The 24,812-nt window shown below is 39.8% G+C and overlaps 1 protein-coding gene across 1 annotated transcript in view; it reads left to right on the top strand.

Moving 5' to 3' along the window:
• Positions 1 to 24,812, top strand: part of Gpc3 (glypican 3) — a 334,864-nt gene that overhangs the window by 181,920 nt on the left and 128,132 nt on the right. The window contains exon 3 of the mRNA XM_021187739.2: positions 4,229 to 4,923. Coding sequence (XP_021043398.1) covers positions 4,229 to 4,923 — 695 coding nt within the window. The remainder of the gene's footprint in view (positions 1 to 4,228; positions 4,924 to 24,812) is intronic.

Below are 24,812 nucleotides of genomic sequence, written 5' to 3'. Positions count from 1 at the left end.
TACTTGTTCATTTAATGGTGCTTTGAATTTAACCCAGTCTGGCACATCAGGAGTTTGTAACTTGTGTGTGTGTGTGTGTGTGTGTGTGTGTGTGTGTGTGTGTGCATGTATGAATGCCTGCGTTTAAATTGAGTCCTTGGACTAGAAATATTACCTGTGTGTACCGTATCACCTCTGAGTCTCAGTTTCCTCCCCAGTAAAATAAAACAAAACACATGCGGTTGTGTTACAGTTAAATAGAGGGTAGATATAAGCATGTTTACGATGGATTCTGACATGTATCTTGCAGGTGCCTGGGAAAGATTAGTTCTCTTTTTTCATCCAAGTACCTGTACTTGAAAATAAGGCTTGCTTTCCATCCAAGCCATCATGAAGTATTCACCCTTGTAACATAGAAACGGAATCTCATAAAGTCGTGCCCATCCTTGCAGTGCTGGGAAAACTGCTTTGAAAAAGAACAGCTTTCTATAACAATTGCTTATTCTCCAGACCTTGAAAGGGATTCCATGCTTCATTTATTTTTCTTGTCTTTCAACCCCAAGTGTGTATATATATATATATATATATATATATATATATATATATATATATATATATGGCAAATAAAAGCCCATTTCTTTTAGTGTAGGTCTGAATTCAAGAACACCATATACTAAGGATAGCCATTCTGCTGCTGTGACAGACTATATATCTTGGGGGTGCATAAGTAGAAGAGGTTTTTGAACCATTTAAAGAAAGTCTGTACACTTCCCCCATGAAACTATCTTTGGAGAACCGTGCCTGTCATTGTGCATCAAAAGTTAAGAGAAACCCTGATAACTAGCATCTGTGGTGATCAGGATGGTGATGAAACCCTTTAGAAATCTAGGGCTTGGACTGGTGAGCTCTCTAAGCCTCTTGCCCAGCCTGACAACTTGAGTTTGATGCTGATTCCCAGAACTCACATGGTGGAATGTGAGAACTGATTCCCATCAGTTGTCCTCTGACCTCCACAAGCATGCCACAGCACATGTGTATGCACACGCATGCATATGTATGCACAGTAAGTCAATAAAAATGCAATAACAAAAGGAAAATGGAAGCTTTTCTTATCTTGGAATATTATCTCAGTTTATTAAATCCATTTATTTCTATCTGTAGATTATAAAGTCGATGGATGTTCTGGGGACAAATTCTTCATGATGGCTCTGATTCCACTAGATTTGCTCTAGTGTTGAGTGACCATAACTCTTCACTTCATCCAAGGAAAGAGAAAGAGGGAAATCATCTCTAGCTAAAGTATATATGATTATTAGACTATGTTATCAATGGACTTGCACTTCCTTGCATTTACATTCCTACCCTTGACTATTTCTTGAACCCTCAAGAGACTTAAGGAGGCCAAGAATCACTTTTCACATAGCATTGCTTCCTATGAGGCCCTGTGAACCTTTTTCTTGAGCACTCGTTTTTTTTTTGGTGATACGGAAGTGAGAGAATTGGGCAAAATCCAGAGCTGCGCTAAGTTTGTTCTGACATGCAGACTCTGCTGTTGAGAGCACATGAGAGCTAGATGTTCAGTGTGGACCCCAGCCCTTTCCCCCTGTAATATGTGTTTTTGTTTCTGTAGATGAGTTCACGATCTTCTGTAATTTTCTTTTTTTATTGATCCTGCAGTACCGGCAACAGACCTTTTACAAAGAAATGTTATTGTTAGGAGAATCTGTGGGGGTTTTCCTTCCGTGTATCTTGTATATTAGAGAATGAGTGTACCGCAATTCAGGTAAACTTTGCTTCCCCAAGAATTCATTTCAGAGTAGCCTGGGTGATTGAGTCTGCAAAGCAGCCTTCTGTCTCTTACTTCCTGCTGCCCCAAGGCAAAGGTGAAAGTGCCGCTCTGTTTTATTGGTCTTCGGGTTTCAATTTCTTCTGGGACATTTTTGTCCAGAGATGAGAGCGTCGATGGGAAAATGATGAGTTGAAAATAGAACTTAACTTTCTACAAAGATTTTTGAGAACGTGTTGTAGTTTGAGGGCAGCTAGGGAGTACCCATCACTTAGAGATACTGGTTGGAATTGATTATGTCTACTTTGCAACTGTGTGACCTTGGAGAAATATGGCCATTCTACTGAGAGTCAGTTTCATTGTCTATTAAACTGGGGTTGATAATACCAAATTCAGAAGGTTGTTATAAAAAAAAAAAAGTGGCCACCAAAATGTTCTTTTATGTGATTTGTAATCTTCGATAACGCCTGCAAATGTTTCTTTTTGAGATAAGGTCTCACTGTGTAACCCTGGCTAATCTGGGATTCTCTGAGTAGATCACACTGGCCTTGAATTTGGAGCAGTTCTCCAGCCTCTGTTTCCCAAATGTTTGGATTATAAAAGTGAGCCACTGTGCTTGGCCACTTGTGAATATTTCTGAGAAGAGAATGGTTCATCAGTGATCTTCATCTAGCTGATGTGCCCATAGCACCTAGCAAGCCTAATGTGTAATGCTATATTTCTACCTAAAATTAAAATGAGTAAATAATCTAGAATATCAAATTTTCTGATGGTTTTAAACAATTGAGTGACTGGCCCTTTGCACTGGGCTAGATGACTACATAGCTGCATTCAACATACAGAATCAAGGATGGAGGGGAAAGTAACAAGTGTAGCTAGGAAGACTGTTATAAGGTAAAGTTTCTCCGAATCATTTACTTCTACACAAAAGACAGCAAACAAGTGAGCATGTAATGATTGACAGACAGGAAAATTTTGCTCCAGCATCACATAGTTGCAAAATGGAAGGGATCAGGAAACACAGTGCCTCTCAGTGGTACAAAAGCTGTCTTCAGACCAATAGCCAGTCCACATATTCTCAGAAACCTTTGTAGATGGCCAAGTTCTAATTTAAGTTCATTTTTGGTCTCTCATGGCTTTTGGAAAGTCTTCAGAATGAGACTGGCACCTCTCCAACAGCACTGGGCATGTGATGAGCTCCAGGGAAGATGCTAAGGAGAGAATTCTACCTTGTGAGGGATCAAGGACAGATGGCAGAGGTTCAGTCGAGAGCTCACTTCTGCCACAGATGACTGAAGTGTTGAGCTAAGTGATCCCAAGGAATACAGTCTCTCTAGTAGTCTGGAGGTAGTAATAATGTGAATTTTCAAGGCTCATGAATTGGCATCATTTAGACTACATCTGTCATGGACCCTTGCATTTTGGAAGGAACTGAATGTACTAAGGTAAAATATCAGGAAACTCGACCAGTTTTTTTGTTTTTAAACTCTTTCATTTGTTTTTTAAAAGATCTTTTATTGTGACTTTTTTCTTTTCACTTATAAATGTGACACTCCAGTTATTTGTGATAACATGTATGTAGAATATTTTGATTTGGGGAAAATGAGATGGCACATTGCTACTTTATTTTTCTCAAAGCAGTGACCCTAATTGGGCTTTATGCCATAGGGCCAAATCAGCAGATGTAATCTTGAATTTGAGGCCTCTGTAGACTCAATGAGGCTTCCAAGCCATGTGGAGTTGAACTTACGAGAGGAGCTTAGTGGTTATCCTTCCAGATGTTCAGCTTGCAGTTACTGTCAATAGCAAATGTATAAATAAGTGTATGAATTGTTCTTTCCAGCGAGATACCCATTCAGTGAATAAACACCTTTTCCAGTCCTGGCAATCCATCAGATAACTCCCTTTAAAGTTGTTTGGAGAAAGTCTACCCAAAATAATTAAATTTTGGTTATCTTTTGTTCTTGTTTAATAACTTGCTTCTCCTCTGAGTTTGAACAGGCTCAAGTTGTTATATGAGTTTATATAGTATATGGTCTGTTGTGAAATATTTATCTTTGTCTAAAAATGAAATGTCCTTAAATACAATCTTTTTTTAAAATACAATCTTTTAACTGAATGAATCAATGAAAGAAAAAGAAAATTTCTCTTTTAGCCAATTTTTAATCAATATTTTCATGTAAGGCCGAAATGTTAACTGAATCCTGGCAGTTGTCATTTGAAATACAGTTTGTATGTTTAAGAATTTATGTGCACATCGAGGTTCAGACTTCATACTCAGAAAGGAAAATTGATTTATAGGAACAAGCAACTATAGAAATGTAAGTAATACCAGCAATGAATGTGAGTCAATTATTTAAGGCATTGGATCACTCACCAAAACAACAGAGACATATCAAATTCATTTACACCCTGGATTTCAGGTTTTAATTTTGGGGCATGTCTTTTTCTCTTATTTTACAGAGGCCTTTGAAATTGTTGTTCGCCATGCCAAGAACTACACCAATGCCATGTTTAAGAATAACTACCCCAGCCTGACTCCACAAGCTTTTGAGTTTGTCGGTGAATTTTTCACAGATGTGTCTCTCTACATCTTGGGTTCTGATATCAATGTGGATGATATGGTCAATGAATTGTTCGACAGCCTCTTTCCAGTCATCTACACCCAGATGATGAACCCAGGCCTGCCTGAGTCAGTCTTAGACATCAACGAGTGCCTCCGAGGAGCAAGACGTGACCTGAAAGTATTTGGCAGTTTCCCCAAGCTTATTATGACCCAGGTTTCCAAGTCACTCCAAGTCACTAGAATCTTCCTTCAAGCCCTGAATCTCGGAATTGAAGTCATCAACACTACCGACCACCTCAAGTTTAGTAAGGACTGTGGCCGTATGCTCACCCGAATGTGGTACTGCTCCTACTGCCAGGGACTGATGATGGTTAAGCCTTGCGGTGGTTATTGCAATGTGGTCATGCAAGGCTGTATGGCTGGTGTGGTGGAGATTGACAAGTACTGGAGAGAATACATTCTGTCTCTTGAAGAGCTCGTGAACGGCATGTACAGAATCTATGACATGGAGAATGTGCTGCTCGGCCTCTTTTCTACCATCCATGATGCCATCCAGTATGTGCAGAAGAACGGAGGCAAGCTGACCACCACCGTAAGTATCAGTCTTCAGGTTTCGAAGGAGCTGTCCTTCATTGTGGTGGTGGGTGGGGTGATTTCTCCAGCAACAGATACTGATAGAAAAATAGAGAGAGGAAAATCAATGAGCAAGTGAGAATGCAGATGGGCTGAATGAACTCTCCGAGATAGACAGCATGTTAAAACTACAGACTATAGAGTCGTAATACTAGATCTAGCTCCACATACTTCTTTGCTGCTGAGTATTGGGAACGAATTTTATCTTTATGAGTTTTATGTTTTGAGTTCATGAAGAAAAAGAATAGCTTGTATTAAGACATGTAGCATCTGCGTGGTTTATGGTAAGTCTTTATTAAATGTTAGCTGTTATTGTTGTTATCAGGATCATTATGGGAATATTTCCTCTCTCTTACTAACAAGGAAACTGAAGTTTTGTGAACTGTATGTTGCACAGGGATATCCAGTTCTGTAGTTAGCGGGAGAGACATGATTCAGAAACTGAATTTTTAATTTAGTTACCATCACCTTCTATTCTTGACTTCACTCTGGGGTCTTCATCACATACATCACATTGCCATTCCGATGGGAACGTAAAATACAACTTAAAAGATAAGAGAGTCAGTGTCTACTGGCTAAACCCACAAGAGAAGATACGAAAAGCATCTGTTCTCTTCATGTTTGCAGCCTTAATTATACCAGTCTACAACTGATGGGATTTGTAATGGGAGAAGGGCAGTTCTGAAAGGGCAGTAGCAGCTTGCTTGGCTTCGAGGATATTCTGTCAGAGAACCACAAGAGAAAAACCACTTGTGATGTAGAACAGAACTTGCAGCCAAGGGTTTCCAGCTATGTTCTTTTAAGACAATGATCCTCGACTGCTTCCAGCTCCATAGGAGGACATGCCAGAGCAGTAAAATAGACTACTATTGTTGAGTTCCTGCTCACACCTCAAATGTGATATGAATATATATATATATATATATATATATATATATATATATATATGATCAGCCATCCATGAGATGGGTCTCAGTAGTGTAGTCATTGCACACAGGAGGAATGAAGATTAGAGAGTGTAAGTACTTTCCAAGATCTCCAAAATTTTTCTATGGTAGGAGTGGTGATTCAATCCCAGGCCTTGCTGGCCTTGTTGACTCCAGTACATTGCTGTGTAGTCTGAGCTATTACTTAACCAGAATGTAGAGAGCAGCATGGGCTAGTTAGCCCTGTCTTTAAACTCTGGAAGTGCAAGTGATAGGGGTAATTGGTTTCTTTGGTGAATTAAACTACGAGGGAGGACAAAAATGATACAACCCTCAGCACAGCTACTTATGGAGCTGCTCTAATTGCCCCATTCACAGTGTTGGCCATTTAAAACCCATTTGCTGAGAAAATATTTTATAGTAAAATGAACAGAAATGCCCTATCTAACGATGGTGTTCTTCGATGGCTAATTATTCCCTTGACTGCTTTATAATTTGAGGCCATATTCTGGGGCCTTATGCAAAAGTAAATTGCACAGAACTAGAAAAATGAAAAGTAAGTGCATTCATATGTTCATTCACTAGCATTGATCGAGGGTCCACTGTGAGTCCCACCCCAACCAAGGGCATCAGGGTATGAGAATGTCTACAATAAGAGGAAAATACAACTACTTTAATGGCAAGATGTATGCGTATTTAATGGTTATCCTTGCACATTTTTTTGAACATAGCGTCTTCTTCCCCCAGTACTTTTAAAAACAAAAATATAAAGTTTAGAGTGTGCAAGTGACACATCCCATTAGCCCCGGTCCTCAAGGACTAGGGCACGAGGATTGGGAGTTTGAATAGTCTGCCCTGACTAATCTTAGACCCAGTCTCCAAAAACAAACAAAAAGAGAATGAAAACAAAAGAAAAGAGAAGAAACAATCGGGCAACAAAACTATGAAGACTGGTTTTATGATGTCTAGGCATACAGGTTTGTTGAGTGAACATTTATCAACACCTGCTGTCTGCAGGAACTTTATCAGGTGCCATAGCCTCCCAAGGCAGTTCTGAAGACTTAACATATCACAGTTTCACTGGTAAATGGACCTGCAACTGAATAAATTCCACTATAATGAACATTTTGCTGTGATATGAATGTTGGAAAGGCAGTGTGAAAATTGAGCTAGTCTAATCCCATTTCAAAATGAAGAAATAAAGTCTCCAGAGGCATATCCAAAGTTTTTTTTAGCTAAAAAAAGAGCCAGAAGCAGAATCCAAGGTATTCTGCTGCAATCTAATACCCTTTCTGCCATCTCACTCTGTTCCCCAGTAGATCCGTCCAGACTTTCACTGTAAAAGTACCATTAGGATTTTGCAAAGCCATAAATGGCATAGTTATTTCAGGCTTTCATACCTGCTACATTTTAGGTGTGTGTACACGTAAGCGTGTGCTCATACACATACCTAATATAAAGTAGAGGGAAGACATTTTGTGTCATTATCGTTCAGGAGGAAAGGCCTTGGCTGTCAGGAGGTGTTCAGTGATGCAGTCCCTTTCTGTTTTGGCCATTAAGGGCCTGATTGCTCCCAGCTCCCATCTAGTTATGAGAGCGTGAAGTCTGCCATCCCCTGGGAATCCTTGAACTAAGCCAGAAAGCATATGTATGCTGCCTCATTGCTATTATATGATCACCAAGACTAAGTTGTCTGCATCACCTGGTGGGGATTAGGGAATCACTGGCTGGATGTGCTCCAGACCACACTCTGTATGGGCTACAAGCAGGCAGGGCTCTTTATTAGGGTGAGGAGAACTATGGGTTTAACAGACTGAAGCACTCTGTTCATTCGGACAAACCCACAGACAGAATCCCTCAAATCAAAAGCTAGCTGAAAATTAAATGTTAACAAGATTCTGCTGGAGCACCCTCACTTCCTTGTGTTAACAAGATGGGAATGCCCCACAGTAGAACCTTGCCTAGGGTCAGTTGTGCTGAGGTTTCTCTTTAGCATCTTGCCCTTCCTGAGCTGTGGGGGTGGGGCATCTTTCTTGAAGAGCTATATAAGTGATGACATGAGGAGTCTGTACAAGGATGTTGTCCAGTTGTGTTGAGGTTGATTGCTATTATCCATCTCACATCCTGAAGGTGGTTTCAGCCTTCTACATAGGTATGACAATCTTAGACTTTCGTAAGTATAGATTGTTGGTGTTTTAGTTTCTCCAAGAATAGTTCTCAATCCTGTAGGTGAAGGCATGCGGGCAAATATTGAGGTCTTATTACTCACAGCACCACTGAATGTAGCAAATGTTCAGTTCCTCAAATTGACTCATCTCCCAGTCAGTGGGAGAACTTGTTTGACATGGCTGGAGTCCAAGCCCAGAGATTCTGATAACACAACTCTATGGAGTCACTTGCCATTTCAATAGTGTCCTTTTTGATCCTGATGGTCCCTTAGGAACATCTGGCTATCTTGTTTGTAAGATAACAGATTGAGAAGTTGGCTAGTTTTGACAGATGTAGAATGATATATATCTAAAATGGGGCCGCTATGTCAGATGTTAAATGAAGTGTTAGGTTTAGAAAATGCAAAAACTCACTAAGCCCCAGTCCAAACTGCTAAAAGTGCCCAGTGAATAATGACTTTTCCTTACACTTTTTAAAGATTTGTTTTTACTATTTTTAATGTTGTATATGTGTGTTCATATGCATGTACATGCATGTGAATGCAGGTACCCTTGGAAGATATACACATGGGACCCCCTGGAGCTGGAGTTAAGTGTTTAGTTGCTGGGAACAGAGACCTAAGGTCCTCTGAAAGAGCAGCAAGTACCCTTAACCTCTGAGCTTTTTCTCCGGTCCATTTACACTTTTATCTTTTATTACTGGTGAATGAACTCAAAGAATCACATTTGCCAAGAAAGGCTTCTATCACAGAGCCATACATAACCCCTGCTCCATACACTTTTTTAGGGTATGATTGACTGATATTATTTTATTGTAAATAAATTGAATAAAAATTCCAATAAATGAGTAAAAGATACCTGTATGCATATGTACAAAGGAAAGGGAACAAAAAGTGGAGGAAATAGATGTCTGTACTGAAAAGTTCCCTCCAAAAGGTATTAACAATAATAGATCCATTCTGATCTTCAAATGGATTACATATCTTGCCCCAAAGTGAGTACTGATCCTTTGATAGTACTTGGGTAAAAGTTAATCAGCATGTTATTGAATTCCACATTTTATACCTTGAAGCAAATATAGATATGTACACTTTACAATGCCTTTACTTTCAGCACTGCTGATTACCATGGATTCTTTTTTCCTAATACAGAGAATGGAGCCCAGCTTTGTGTACGTGTTAGGCAACCACTCTACCATTCACAGCCCCTGTAAAACGTATTTTAAAAATTCTATCGTTTTTGTCTCAGAGTCACCTTGATTGCCATTACCATATATCTACATGTAGATTGTATGCATTTCATGTACAACTCACTCATCTCTTATATGTCTGGCATTTATTTCTCTCCCAGAAAAGTAGCCAAGACTTTCTGTAGCTAATCTCATTGACTGCCTTTAGTATACAATGTAATTGCTCATATACTCTTTTGTTGTTGTTTATTTCCAAGAATGTAATTTAATTACAACATTTCTCCCTTCCCTTTCCTCCCATATACCCCACCTGCTCTCCTTAAAATTCATGCTCTTACACTCTTGCTTGGCTGCTAGTAGTTTTCTTTTTCCATATCTGCTAGTGTACTTTATTGACTCCTTAGCATGCCCCTGGGTTAGGGTTTCCTGGCCCACAATTTTACTACCTTGACTTAGGCTGTTTCACTGAAAGTTGTACAAAATTGCAAACCTTTCTTCCTATCACCACTGTTTATCCCTTTCTTCTGTCATTGTGACTCACTTTAGCACTCCCTGGAAGAGATTCTGCAAATGTCTATTACACATTTCATTGTGCAAGCCGTGTGCTGGACACTGAGCATCATTAAGAGGGTAGGGAAGCTGAGCATGGAAGATGCTCTGGCTTCATTTAGGGGTCACTAAGCCAGCAGGTCTCAGAACTCAGACTGGACCTATCTGAGTCCCGAGTTCTTGCTTGTTACCATGACTCTATATTGCTCTCTCAAACACTTCCATTCTCTATTCACTAGAATCTTCGTTCCCCAAAAGCAGCCTAAATTGGTTTTTTATTATATTATTTAATATCCTGTATTACTCCCTACTGTTTTTCCAGCTGCACAATCAATTTTTGAATTCATTCTCTCTCCATGGAGACTCTTGCTCTACTATTTCCCAATGAAGAACTAAAAGACATGAGGTTGTTTTTTTTTTCTTTTCTCTTTTCATATTCCTAACACTTAAAGGCACAGAATAGTTTCTAAGAGAATATTTGTGTAGGTTCTACCTGTTAGTGTTGTCAATGATGAAAACTCTATTGAATTCCAGTTGCACTGTTGAGTCCTCACCCAGTGGAACAATAGATAGCCATCTTGGTTTTTGCAGTGATGAAACTCAGGGCCTTGTGCACGTTAAACATGTGCTCCAACACAGAGCTACATAACCAGCTAGCCCCAAAGACAGTTTTCACAGTATCTGGTATTTATTCTGAATAACGACTTTCCTTAGGTAGTAACTTTGCCTACTGAGAGCCTAACCTATGCCAATATCCGGGCACACCCATTTCCTTGGCTACAATGTTTGAAGAAGTCAGTATTTAATCATGGATGGTAGGAAACTTTGAGGCAGATTCTCCCTTTGAGCTGCAATAATAATTCACTCTGTCAAATTCGTGCATTTTCCTGTCTGTGTGAGTGACTGTAAGTCGTCAGAATTTCCAAGATTAGCCTTACCTTTCGTCTCTGCCTTTGAAGGCTGAGGCCATTTCTCAGATGTCAGTTTGTCCGAGTGTCTCTCCTTGTCCGCTATCACTGTACCTTCATTTTTCAGTCTCAGACAGAGATACCTTCTCTGAATTCATAGAAGCTACTCTCCGTTCTGAAGAGATTCCGAAGTGATAAATCCAGCAACTATCTCAGTACCTCATTAGTGTCTGCAGGCCAGCATCTGAAACTGCAATAAGCAATATTATTCAAATGAGTTCCGTTTCAGACAAGACAGAAAATTTACATTCTGTCTTTTTTTTTTTTTTTTTTACATTCACAATAAAAATAGTGTTAGTGGTTGCCATTGGACAAAGGTGGTGGCTTGGTCTCTTCTTCTGTTTTGAGGATTCATTCACAGACTGGCACTTAACTTATGGTCCTACTTCTTCAGCCTGAGAAAGGTTAAACATAGACAACCTAATTACTGAAAGACTACAAAGGAAGAATTGACACTGTTGAGTGTTAATTTCACAGGAAGTTTCCAAAACTAATCATATGAAGAAAGCTTTTGAATGTTTCACCCTGATATTACATGCAGATTGTAGGTTATTTTGGGAGATAAAATAGGCTCCCTGCAAATCTAGCATTGTTTGCCTTCACCTAGGTGAGGGACAGCGTGATGTAGTGTTGCTCTTTTGTTCTGTCTTTAGGAGTATGTTTCTAAATCTCTTTTCTATGATAAATGAACTGATAAGATGGGAATATGCCCCCAACAGCTGCACAAAGTCTGGGATTTCTCCTCAGTTGCAAGCTAATACATTGGTCTACTGTCCTTTTATGGAAGCCAGTTAAAGGCATGAGTAAAAGGCAGAACCATTGATTTCTCACAGCAATGGCAGTAACTAGAGGATCAGCATTTGCGTCAGATTCCCTAGCCTCAGTTGCCATGGGGCAAGACAAAGAGGGCTGGATAACTCCTGCAAACACGATGTCGATGTCGTGCTTTACTAGAGAGCATTTTCAGACTAGAGACCACAAATGTATCCTTAGCACTATAAGAATAAAACCAAGCAAAACAGTGATCTGTTGGTCTAATGGCCAGATTCTCAACATGGCACCTGAGTAACTTATTTCTCATCACTTCTAGTGCTCACTTCTCTGAGTGGAGACACTGTAGCATCCAAGCTACACAGACACTACATAAGAATACTTGGAAGAGATAGTTTGCAGCAAACAGTGGCCAGTGTTTCCATTTGTAAGACCTGCAGAAGCACACGGCTATCTGTAACAACTTTTCTTACAAGTTGCTACTTTTGGATGATGGCAAGACCCTGTCAAGTTCTTGATGCCTTTGGAGGATCAAACCAAGGAGGAGATAGAATCTAGAGAACAACTAGTTTAGCTTTGTCTGGTTAGCCATAAGGCAGCTTATGTGCTGCCTGTTGGAGCATAGCCAAAGGTACACACAAAGACCTAAACCAGTGACAGTGTTGTCAGCCATTCAGAGAATACAAAGCCTTTCTAAAGGAACACTTGATATTGTTGCTTCTCGTTAGCAGTAAAACTCTATTACTTTGTTCTCTCTCTCTCTCTCTCTCTCTCTCTCTCTCTCTCTCTCTCTCTCTCTCTCTCTCTCTCTCTCCAGCTATCTTTTCCTATCCTATTTTTGAGGGTACAGTGTTATAAGTTTTCTATTGCTACCCAAGCTGGGGACGTTATTTCTTTTATTGAACTTAAAAGGTGGCAGATGTGATAACCACAGGGTAGTTAGCTGACACTTATCCATGTCTGCAGGGAGAACGGATTTATTCCCAAAGGATATTCAGAAAGGCCATTTGCCCAAGAGAGCAGAAGTTAAGAAAGATAATCCCATGGCCCAACATTATAAGGACCCATGTGCTCCCAGGGAGACAGTGAATGAGTACAAAATGCCTACTTCAAATGCTGGCTGCTCAGGGAGTCAGAACCTGGTGAAAGCAGCCTTTACATTATGAGGGCAAAATAGCCTCTAGATATTTATTCATTACAAAAGCTGAAAAGCCTCAGAATTCACAGTGTGGTTCCTCTGCTATGCCTTTTCCTTCGCCTGGAGTTAAAGTCCGTCTTGGCACATGGAATGCCAGTCATTCACTACTGATGCTCCCCCACCCCCACCCCACCCCCTACACAAGGCACCTTGGCCCATTAACCTCTTAGGTCTGTGCATTTTGCTATCTTGCTCAGGCATTCAGGCCAAAGTTCTTTCTACCTTGACTCTCTTCTCCAAAAGGCAAGCCTCATCTCACCACCCTGACCCTCAAAATTGGAAAACTGAATAATTCCGGCCATCATAGAAGCTGGTTTTAAATAGGTAGGACAGTAGAAGAGTCATTTCCTTAAGGGAGTGAGCAATTGCAATGGTTGCTTCAGTTAAAAAAAAGTAACAGAGCCAACAGCAGGCGAGTTTGCAGCAATAACATCCAGTGTGCTGCGGCCTTTTGGAGACCAAGTACAACCTCGTCCTTCTCAGCAGCCCAGTCTGGCTGAGTGCTGAGCTCTCTGTACTTCTGTGGCCCTTCCTGTTTTCTGTTCCTTTCTGTGTTGTGTGTGTGTGTGTGTGTTGGGGGGTATCAGTGGGGTAAAACAAGTGAGTTTTGTTTCTGTGAAAGTACAGATTTCATCATATCCTTTCAAAATGTCCCTTTGGGATGTGCATGATCTCACAATGCTGTTTTCCTGCTATCTGTGGGGTCTGAGGTGGGGGAAGGAAAGAGCCAATGCTGCCCCCTTATTACCCAATTTAGATCCTTTCTGAAGAATATGCAGAAAGCGAATTAAGTTTGCCTATTCATTCCACTCAGAATGCCTGAACCAGATAAAATAGGAAGCGGAGTCATTATATTTGGGTGCTGTCTATTATCATTAACTGACTCAGAGTCTATCTAAGCCTTTCTGCTTTTTGCAGATAATTAATTTTGTTCTAAATGTAGGGAAGAATGATTGTAATCAGTATGTTTGTATTTTCAGCTACAAATAGAGCCTATCAAAGATGTGTAGAACAAATAAACCCCATAAAATATGCAGCCCCAGCCCTGCTTGAAGTTAATGTGCTATCTTTTTTCAAAAGGAAACATACACACACACACACACACACACACACACACAGATAGGATTTTTAAAGTTCTTCCTGCTTTTCTTTCACAGTTAATAGATAGGGTGCTCTTTTTAAACTCAAGCCTGTGCTATGAATTATATTTATCATCAAATCTCATGTAGCAGAGCTGAAGGAGACTTTGATTTGGTGGAGAAATCAATTTGTCAACATATACACATTTCTCACTTCTAGATGTGAATTTCCCTTATTATTCTACCAGGAAACTAGGAGCAGTCGGATCCCACAAGCACAGTGTTTCTGAAAGAGGTTGCAGTGTGTTCTTTGGGAAAGGATGTCCCTTTTAGTCACACTGTTCTCCCCATACCTCCAGCTAAGCCCTAGTCTGAGCCCATCTCTTCTCACCCTCTTTTAGGATTATATAGTACTTGCAACTCATTCAGTCAGTCCCTGTTCTGTGTTTAAAGGGGACCCTATTTCTGCTTCTGCTAGTGTACTAGTACATTTGTTCTATTGAAAAACAATCTCAGTGTTAACTACTTTATTCTCCAAAATAATCTGTTGTTGGAGTTATGGTTCTAATAAACCCATATAAAATACATCCCCCCCCCAAAAAAAAAGAAAGAAAGAAAAACAATCTACTTCCCTTGAGAAATTCATTTTGCCAGAAAAATCTTCTAAAAACAGAAGTAAGGTGGCTCTTAGCCAATGGCATCAAGTTGTATGGAGAAGTCAGCTGAGTGGTATGCTGCACCTTATGAAATCTCCTGCTATGAGAAATGTCAGATCAGAAATCAGAGTTTTTACATAGGATCACAGCCTTGTACTGCCATGGTCTTTTAAAAAGCAACTTCTTAGTTTCTATTTCTGAATGTGTACAAGAAAGAAGAATGTGGACAGGGCAAGAGGGGTGAGGAGGAGACAACAATTATTAGAACATGTTGTATGCCTCATGGAGATTTAAGCTCTATCCATGGATGGTCTCCTTTGGTTTCTGGTAATCACGAGAAGAGGAATATGGTGATTGCCATTTTCCTGGTAAAAGAACAGAGGTAAAGAGACTTGGAAGTAGGTGCTAACTGTACAGCTGCTTCAGCTTCTATGTACAGCAGGAGTCCCCAAGGTACACCCCTCACCTCTGGCAAGAACCAGTTGTAAAATATATGGTAAGGGCTAGGCCTTGGTTGTGCGCTGGCTCGGTTAGCGGGAAGAAGGAAGCCAGACATTGCTCAGGGTCTATTCCTTCCTGCCAAGTTTCTCAGTTATTATCATCCTGTTTTCTACATATGGCCTTGAGAATTGCATGGGAACTTCCAATGGGCCTCACTTCTCTTCCTCATTTTTGAATTAATTAATCCTAATTAGATTTTTCAAAGTCTGTTTAGAACTCAGGCTTCCCCCGGGATTGCTGCCTTTTTAATTTACCTTTTTAAAACAGAATCTGTGCCTGGCAAACACAGAAGTGGATGCTCACAGCCAGGTATTGGATGGAACACAGGGTCCCCAATGGAGGAGCTAGAGAAAGTACCCAAAGAGCTGAAGGGGGTTGCAACCCTGTAGGTGGAACAACAACATGAACTAACCAGTACCCCCTGAGCTCGTGTCTCTAGCTGCATATGTAGCAGAAGATGGTCTAATCGGCCATCACTGGGAAGAGAGGCCCCTTGGTCTTGTAAACTTTATATGACCCACCACAGGGGAAGGCCAGGGCCAAGTAGTGGGAGTGGGTGGGTAGGGGAACAGGGGTGGGGGGGAATAGGGAACTTTCAGGATAGCATTTGAAATGTAAATAAAGAAAATAATATTAAAAAAATTTAAAAAAGAAACAGAATCTGTCCTTGAGGAGCTTGTTTTTTTTTTTTTCTTAATGCTTTAAAGGTATATAACAGCTATGTTCTCTCCCTTTCTGTTAAAATATTCATGGTGAAATGTGAAGCTCTGTGACTTTCTTATTTTGCATTAAACCTTGAAATTATCTTTTGCCAAATGTGAAAGGAGTTGCCTATTAAGTGGATTTTGGAGGGATTCAACTGTTCATCCCCCCCTGAACACATCTTTATTTTAAAGTGAATGGGTGACTTGACTATAATGACCTCCTAGCTGACTTCTTTTTAGTTGTGAGCATTTTTAAACCATCTTTTAGCAGTCTTTACAAGTTTTCTAGACATAATGTCCTTTAGACAAAATATTAGGCACCTAAACTAGGGCCCTCAGCCTGATTAACAATATAAGTAGTAAGTGTTACATTTGGCATAATCAATACTGACAGGAGCTGGAGAATCCTTGCTAGGCAGCCCACTCCTCCGAAAACGACCTCAGAGGGCAGAAGAACGAACTGCAGGGGCTCTTTCCCTCACACATCTGTGTTTATCAAGCTTGAAAGTCTATTTCCTCCCTTGCCATTTCTCCTGAATCTGTAATGCTCTGATTAAGAAAAATTAATGTGTGACTCAAAGAGCTCTCTATTCTGAAAGGCTCCATTCAGAACTGTCACAGCTCTGGTTATTATTGGCCAGAGACTGTGTGAGATACCAGGAATGAGAAATTACAACAAAGCTTCATTTTTTAAAATTGATTTCTGAAATAGAATTACATCATTTCCCCCACCCTTTCCTCCTTTCCCAGTTACCCTCTGTCAAACTCCTCCCATGCCCCTACTCTCAAGTTGATAGCCTCTTATTTATTATACACACATACGTGTACACACACACACACACATCTATATTTGTTGTTTGTGAGTATAAGGTTTCAAGACTGACCACTCTACACTGGACAACCAGTATGGGAACTTATCTAGAGGAGAGGTTAATTCTCCTCCCAGTCCATAGTTGCATGTAGGTTGAATGTTTTGAAAAATGAGGCTATACCTAATAAAGGAATACACTCAGTTTGTCCTTGCATGGAATACGGTAAGAAAAGTGTATATGGCTTCAGGAGTTACAGTGAGAATTCTTTGCATCCCTGAATATGCATAATCTCCACAAACTTTGTTTCATATATACACTGAGAATAAAAACACTGACAAAAATGCCTAGCACTTAAAGGCAATGGCAAACTTCTTAAATGTAATATATGATTCACTTTACCTACTGTGAAGCAAAGCAGTCTTTTCTTCCTATGTCTTCCTTTGCATGGTGGGGTATTCATCTTTCGGGTCCCCATAGTAGCAGTACCATATTTACTGAGTTCCAAAGATGAAGTTCTTTTGCTGGAAGGTATCAATACAAATATCAAGACTCTGGGGATGAAACAAATTGGCCTGTAGAAGTATTTCTGGATTCTTTTCCTAATGTTGTTCTTTCAGATAAAGATGCTTGACCAGGTTCTCCACATGTTTCCTAAAGACTTAAATTCTCACTACTTGCTACATTTAGAGCTTGATGTGTCTTTAAAACAAATATCTTTAGCATCTGTAGTTATAGGACTCTTCCTCTACCTGGCTAACCCCTACCAAGAAGGCCAACCATGTTTTCCCAAATGTTAAGGTCAATTCCCAACCAAGCAGATCAACTGGACCATCTACAAATTTGCTGGATGCTCACATAGGTCTTCCCAAAGGACTCATGAGAAAAGGGCAGCAAAATGTATCTGGATCCCTGGTAGGGATTGTTTGTTGGTCAGTTAGTCTGTTTAACATACATCTTCTTTTGCTGTGGCTTAGTGCTGAAATCTTTAGGAATAGTGGGAGGACTCAAGCTGTGTTTATGGCTCCTTTGTTTTGGGAGTGTTATTTATGTATTATAATGCTAAATTGCTTTTTACTGGGTACCACTGTTAAATGATTATTAAACTTAGGTTGGTATAAAAATGAATAGATGTCTATTATATATCTCTGGGATACTTTATTGATATCCTCTTGGTTTAAATGCTAAGCTTTCATTCTATCCCTAAAATGTCTTCTGTTCATAGCTACTCTGCTTGCATTCCTTTCCCCTTCTATTATTTTTCTGACTTTTTGGGTTTGGGTTACCATTTTATTCTCCGATGGAAAGAAAGATGAAATAATGGATTTTCCACCCCCCACCCCCCGTGGATACATTGAAATATAGGACAGAAAGAAACGATGCCTCTCCTACAATTAAAATGTAAACGTTTTGATGCTGTAAATCTCAGATCAATCCCTGTCAATGAAAAAAATAAAGCAAAGGATGAGGAGAAAAGTAGAAAGATACAGAAACAAGAGGAATCTGAGCCACTGTGGGTGATGCTGACTCTGTAAGACCACCTCCTCCTAAATGACCTATATTTTTTTCCATTTTTTGGGGGGGAGGGGGATGCTAAATGCTGGAAGACAGTGAGACCAGTGCAGTCTTCTGCATATGTTCTCTGATATATCTCTTTATTAATTTTAAATATTTCTTATCACTTGAAAATTCATTAGCCTTACCTTCATTTGTTAAAATTCCTTTTATTTTTGAGATTATAATACATTGCATCATTTCCTCCTTCTGTTTCCTCCCTCCAAACCCTCCCATATACCTCTCCTTGCTCTCTTTCAAATTCATGGCCTATTTTTCACTAATTGTTATTGTATACATTTATGTACATGCATATTATATGTATGCTTAAATATAATCTGCCTTTACTGTTTAAAGAACTGTCATTTGTTCTTTCATCTAATTTTTTGCATTTTCTTTTTCCCTCAATCCCATGTCTTCTCTATTTTAAGCAACCCATGTGTACCAGTTGAGATCTCTGACTTTCTGTGTTGCTCTTGACTCCTTTTTCCAATCCTAATTTACATTCTCACCTGTTACTATCTGACTTTCATGGTGACTATGGATTCGGCTTCCCATCTGATAATTCCATAGGCCTGTCATAGTGGCTACAGAGGATCCTTACCTCTTGCCCAGATTAGGTGATTAGATTCTTGATTTAGTGTTTATTTCAGAGATTCTTGTCTGGGTCCCTGAACCTGCAGGTTTCCCTGAGGCTCGATTATGGCTCTATTCCTTCTTTTATTCCTCACAGACATCTTTTGCTACAGGAGTTAGACCTCCCAGTGCCAAGAAACAACCAGAATCATCACCCACACCCAACATAGCCAGCTCTCCTGGTTCTTTGTCTTGAACTTTGAAGAGAGAATGCAAAAGGGAAAAAGAAAGACTCATTAAATGTAATATTCAAGATAAAATGCAAATTTCAAGAGGCTGCAAGTGAGGATGTCTCTTTGGGAGCTTTACTCTGCCAAATGAAAGCAGCTAGTGGATAAAAAGAAAACAAATCTATCAGTCCAGCAGCCAGGAAGGCTTAACACAGACAGGAAAGACATTTCCTTGTTTTATCTTTTCAAGCCAGAGTAAGGAGATTTAATTGGTTAACGGTGGGAAACCAGCCAACAGTCTAGGAAGGTGAGAGCTAAAACATGGGGAACTAAGCAAAGGGGGTCCAAAACTTTCTGTTCCTGTTAGAAAGACAGAAAAAAGCAAAAACAACAAAAAACAAATACGAAGTAGGTACCTATGTAGCATCTGTGAGTTCCGGGATCAGAGGAAAGATCTATAAATACTTCAAGATGTTTGCTTTGTACTGCTTGGCTAATTGGACACATGAGAAATCAACTTCCAGGGGATTGTGAAACACTTCAGTGTATAAATATAGATAATAGTCCAGTCTGAAATATATACAGGTGTCCATAAAATAAGACACTGATCACAGACTCAGAACTTTGCTCTTCTGGTCGGTCTCATGGCACTTTGTAAGCTCCAGTTCTTTTCTGTCAGAGAAGCGCTTCCCAATTCCCAAGGATGCCTCCTAGGAGCTCCAGAGGGAAATGCTGGTCTTATGCTGGGACCTTTGTGTGTTTCTGTTTTTCTTTCTGTTACCAACTCCATTTTCTCCTGTATGGTCCTGCAGCCTATTCCATTCTCTTGATCTTTCTTTTTTCTTACCCGCTATTAAAGCTTAAAGTGGTTTTTTTTTTTTTTTCCTTATTTTTCTTCAAGTTGTTTTCTTCCTCTAACATTTAAGTCAGAGAGTGATTTTGGAAAGATCTCTAAAGATCTAGCCTTATTTCTTCACTTTTATGATGAGGAAACTGAAGCATATGATCAGAAGAAAGGTGTTTGCCAAAGATGTATCAGTTTAGGCAAAAATCTCTGGCTTCTGCCCGTCAGTCTAGTACTGTTTGTGCTGTATCACCCATCGCTTTCAGTGATTCTGTCTCCTCTACCTAAAATATTCAAGCTGGCATCTGAAGTTACATCCTGATTTCCTTTGTGTTCTGATTGTAGAATTCCCAGAGATCACAATAGGCACATCATTACTATAGATTTCAGCACACTGGGCATTTTGAGTATTTTTCTGTGAAGAATGGAAGTAGGCAGAGGACGAAATTCCATGCCAAGATAGTTTTGCATCTACGTTGCCTGAGAAATCTTTGATGAGGAGGGAATCAAGTATAAATATGCAATTGAGGCAAAGATGTGGTGGTACTATTCATGGTAGCAGTGGTGAATAGAAACTCTTAGCCTGCTCACTTCCTCTTCTGACTCGTGCACACATCTGAGCATAGCAATGAAAAACTGTTGCTCACAATGTGTTTCAGTTACAGTCAATTAAAGGTCAGCAGGTGTAATTTCCACGTAATGGATAAGCAAGAATAAAAGCTATCTGTTGGGTCGTGAGGAATAGATTCCATTTCATTTGCAATGCATGCTCCAAGGGCTTTTGAAAATGCATGATGCGAGTCACTGTTGTTATTTTTTAGAAAGCGTTTTCCCAGGTTTGGTGTCTCAGCCTGTTTTCATTCTCTTGTTTGCATGCATGCCATAGTCATTAGTACAATTGAATTATTGAATGACCTGCATTGGTACGCTGGTAGGCTGCTTGATTGAGCCTATCTTTATAATGGAAATCAGAGAGCACTTTTAACCTTGTTAGAGTTCCACTGAATCATTGATTAATATATAAAGAAAGACATAAATTTCACAGTGAGCTATTTATTTCTAGACAATCTTATGAAAGCAGTTTGGGTGATGTTATAGAAACTTTTTTCATACCTTTGTCAGGCTGATACTAATGATCGTGATTATTTCTGAGACATTCAAAGTGTCAGTGTTAATTAAATGAATGCTTAAAATAGAGATAGAAATGAACATTTAAGTGGTTTTCTTAAGTGTTTGACAGTGTGTATGAACATTCTTTTGTTACCTAGTTACTTTCAGAGAACAGATTTCATTTGATAAGGGTTTTTCTCTAGTAGCAAATACTTGGCTAAGTGGATGAGTCAGTGTTATCAAGGTCACAGTTTCACACAGATATTCAGTGAGTATTTTAATATGTTCTGTACCAACCAAGTGTTATGGATCTCTATAATAGAAGCAGCCTACACCTGCTCTTAAAAAAGACTTCCTAATCTAGTGAGGGATACAGTGACCAAAAGAGAAATCGGTCAATGCACAATATTATAGCAACCTAGAGAGCAACGGGCATTACCCAGCCACACTTGAGAAGGTCAGAAGAGGTGTCCTAGGGGAGTTGTCCACCACGACGACAAGCCAAGGGTCTTTAAGAAATACATAGCTGGTGTTGGAGGACAATAGAAGCTTGGGGCTTGACTAGAAACTGTTGAGTAATACTGGAAGGTTTTGTTTTCTGTGATTCAGGGCCTATTCAATAGCCCTGACATATATTTTAAACCACCCAGGTCCTGGAACCTTACATGAACTCTGGAAAGAAAAGCTGTTTGTTTGTTTGTTTGTTTGTTTTTTAATGTTGCCTTTTCTCCAGCTACTTTGACAGCAAGCAGTCCCCAGCATGGATGGAAAGATCAGGCAACTCGCACTGAACCTGCCCTCTACACATAGAGGAAGTTTGAGGAGAAGGAACTTGAATGTTTGGTAGGACCTAGACTAGTTATAGAAAATCAAGACAAAAAGTAAAACCTGGTTCTAATGAAACCAATTCTATAAAAATGTATCACTGCTTTTAGATTGCTATTAGTGGAGTGTAGAACTCATTAAGAGACCTGAGCATCATTAATAATGGTCCTGCTTGAGTTTTATGAGTACTGTTTTCTTTAAAAGCTCTCATGAAAGCCGTGTAGAAGAGCGAATGTGGACCTTTTCAATGTATTGCCCTTCAAGTCTCAGGTTCTAGTTAAGCATAAATTGCCTACAAATAGCTAATTGCTAGCTTCCACAGGAACATGTGTTTATTGTCTCGGGGTGCATTCATAGTTTTAAAAACCAAGCTATAGCCAATCATTATTTTTGATAAACATTGCTAAGGAAGATGTTAATTCAAAGAGACGACTAAATTGTTTCATAGACTTTACAGTACTTGGAATAGATTTGGACAAACCCACTGAGTGGGACAAGAAAGGGGTGCTGGGGGCACTAAGAGGCAAACTCAGGACCTTGTGTTTCCTAGACAAATGACGCATGCCTTGCTCTGGAGGTGGTTTTAAATAAACTCACTCATTGTCAGTAGCAGAGATTCATACAATGAGTTCTGGTGTACATTTGAGGGTAGTATATCCTGGAAGGAAATTAATTATGTTTCCTATTTAAATAGCCCCTTCTAGTCCTCTTCTTTTCCTCTGCCTCCTCCTTCCCTTCATTTCTTTTTTTTTCTTCCTCTCTCTTCTTCCCCATCTCTGTCCCTCAAGGAAAATGCACAATGGAAAACAGATGATTCCCATTTCATTGGACAGGAAAAGCTGCTACCAAGTGGTTTGTCTCTAGCAACAGATGTGTGTTTGTCCAGGAAGTGAAGCCAAAGGGATCTCCATTGCCCCACAGGCCACTGTTTGCATGTGGGGCGAACTGGTGACAACCTCACACTTTTCCCTTGCCTTTAAGATAGGTTGCAGGAATCAAAGTGGAAACTCAATAAAACTTTCAGAAGCCAATAAATAGAACCTAGAAGGCATGCTTCTCTGGGGATGGGAAGGCACCATATGTCACTTTCATGTTTTTAATCTAAAGGCCAAGGCTTCACTAGACTGTAGTAATAAGAATTTGTTTTGTAGAGATTTCCATTGGAATGGCAAAGGTCTTTCTTTAACTATTTCTCATGCATTGCCCTCTGATCAGAAAACAAATAAATCCAAAGTGAAATACCCTTAAGAAATGTTAGGAAACATACTGTTTCTAAGAAGAAGTAATACTTTAAACACTGGGCTCCTGGGAACCACTGGAACCCAGGCTGTTGGTTACAATGTTCCTTTCAAGACCCTTATAAATCCTTAGTATAATCCCATTGTTTCACCAACAAGGAAATGAGAGGAGTACTGATAGAGTAGAGGAATCATGAGACAGCCATGACATCAGATAGTTGGGAGAGAGTTAGTTAAGAAGTACCCTAATGATTTTAGTAAGTTACAGGATAGGATGTAGTAAAGAGAAGAGACCGTGAAAAACAATGGCTGCTTTTAAGTGTCTCTTCTGGGCGGCTTCATTCCTAGCTTTTCTGTCTGTGTTCTTTCATGTAACCCTCACCTTAGCCTCATAAAGCATAGCTGCTTTTCCCCCACTTTTCTGGATGAGATGCAAAGAATTGGAGGAATAAAGTAATTATTTCTCTTTAACAAGAAGCAGGAGTAGTGAGACCATACAGCAATCTTTCTGGAGCTTAAGTTAGACACCTTGCTGCCCGTCCACATTTCCAAGTATTTAACCTAGGAAAACTCCACGAATATACATTTTAGCTATGAAGGCAATAAATACAAAGATCAAGAGATAAGGAGGCTAGGTCTGGAGGGAGACACTGACAAGGAGAACGTGTGAGTACCTAGCAGTGGTACAGTACAAGCCCATCCAGGTAGAATGTGTCTTCTTTGGATGCATGGTGGGAGCCAGCAGAAAGTTCTATGAACATGGAGGTAGAGGGGTTGGGGAAAGAAGCTGTGTTTAAACACAGAGAGTTAAAAGTAGGAAGGTGTGGAGAGATGACAGGCATGTGGTATCCTGCTCTGTGTGTGTGTGTGTGTGTGTGTGTGTGTGTGAGAGAGAGAGAGAGAGAGAGAGAGAGAGAGAGAGAGAGAGAGAGAGAGAGAGAGAAGAGGATGGGGGATTGGGGATTGTATATCGGATGAGTAAGTTAGGAAAGTGAATGAGTAGGCAATACAGGAAAAAAAAAACTCTCCAGAGAGTTCTTCCCAACCTGGTTTGCTTTCTCGACATTTATATGGGGGATATTTTTATGGCATGATCTAGATGACTGAATACTAATTCCTTGCTGACATTGTTTCTTCTTTTGTATGTCTTAACGATCTCTATTGAATTCTTTGCTTTTTGAATGTTTATGATGACTCATTAATTTGGATTCCCTAGCCTGGAGTTGATATTTGAAACAGTGTCCTAAGGGGCCCTACCCAGTGTCCTTTTGCAGAGCAGTAATAACCTGAATGCTACTGTGTTCTTTTGTTACCATACTGGCAATGTTCAAATCAAAACCACCCATTCTCTGATTCATGTATGTTATTAGCTCCAGCTGGGTGGCAAGACGTGAGTCAGATACTGTTTTATATATTAGTGAAGCCTAGATAAGAAAATAGAGAATGAAGAGATCGCCTTTATTAGAAAAAGACAGCTTTTATTATGTTTCTTAGCACCATGCAATGAGGTTTTAATAAAAGTGAATGGATAGAGTGCTCATGTGTCTGGCTTTAGTCCCCCTCTTTTGGCGCCAGATGCATGTGATTTCGATTCTAGCAAGAGAGATGTGCTGCTTTGTCAGTTAATCAAAAGTTGTTAAAGAAAAGTCAATACAATGGAGGCTACTCATCATCTTGTCTTTTCCTTGTGACTGTAGGACTTCTGGTGAGTGGGTTACTTGTTCTCTGTGGCAGCATTACCAACAGTAGTACTGGTGCCCTTTCTGTAAAGGGTGAGAATCTCATTTTCTTTCTCTTCCTTGTGATAAAAGACTGGAGAGTAACTCCTTCGAAAAGCTGGAAGAATATTAACACCAGCTATGTGTAGGCAAGCATCACTTTTTCCTCCCTCTCTTCTTTAGGCATGTTCACAGTAATTCATTTCCTTGTCACACTTGTCCTCCTCCAAACCCA

The sequence above is a fragment of the Mus pahari genome, chromosome X (assembly GCF_900095145.1).
Source record: "Mus pahari chromosome X, PAHARI_EIJ_v1.1, whole genome shotgun sequence".
Classification (NCBI taxonomy): Eukaryota; Metazoa; Chordata; class Mammalia; order Rodentia; family Muridae; genus Mus; species Mus pahari.
This window is presented reverse-complemented; position numbering and strand designations above follow the sequence as displayed.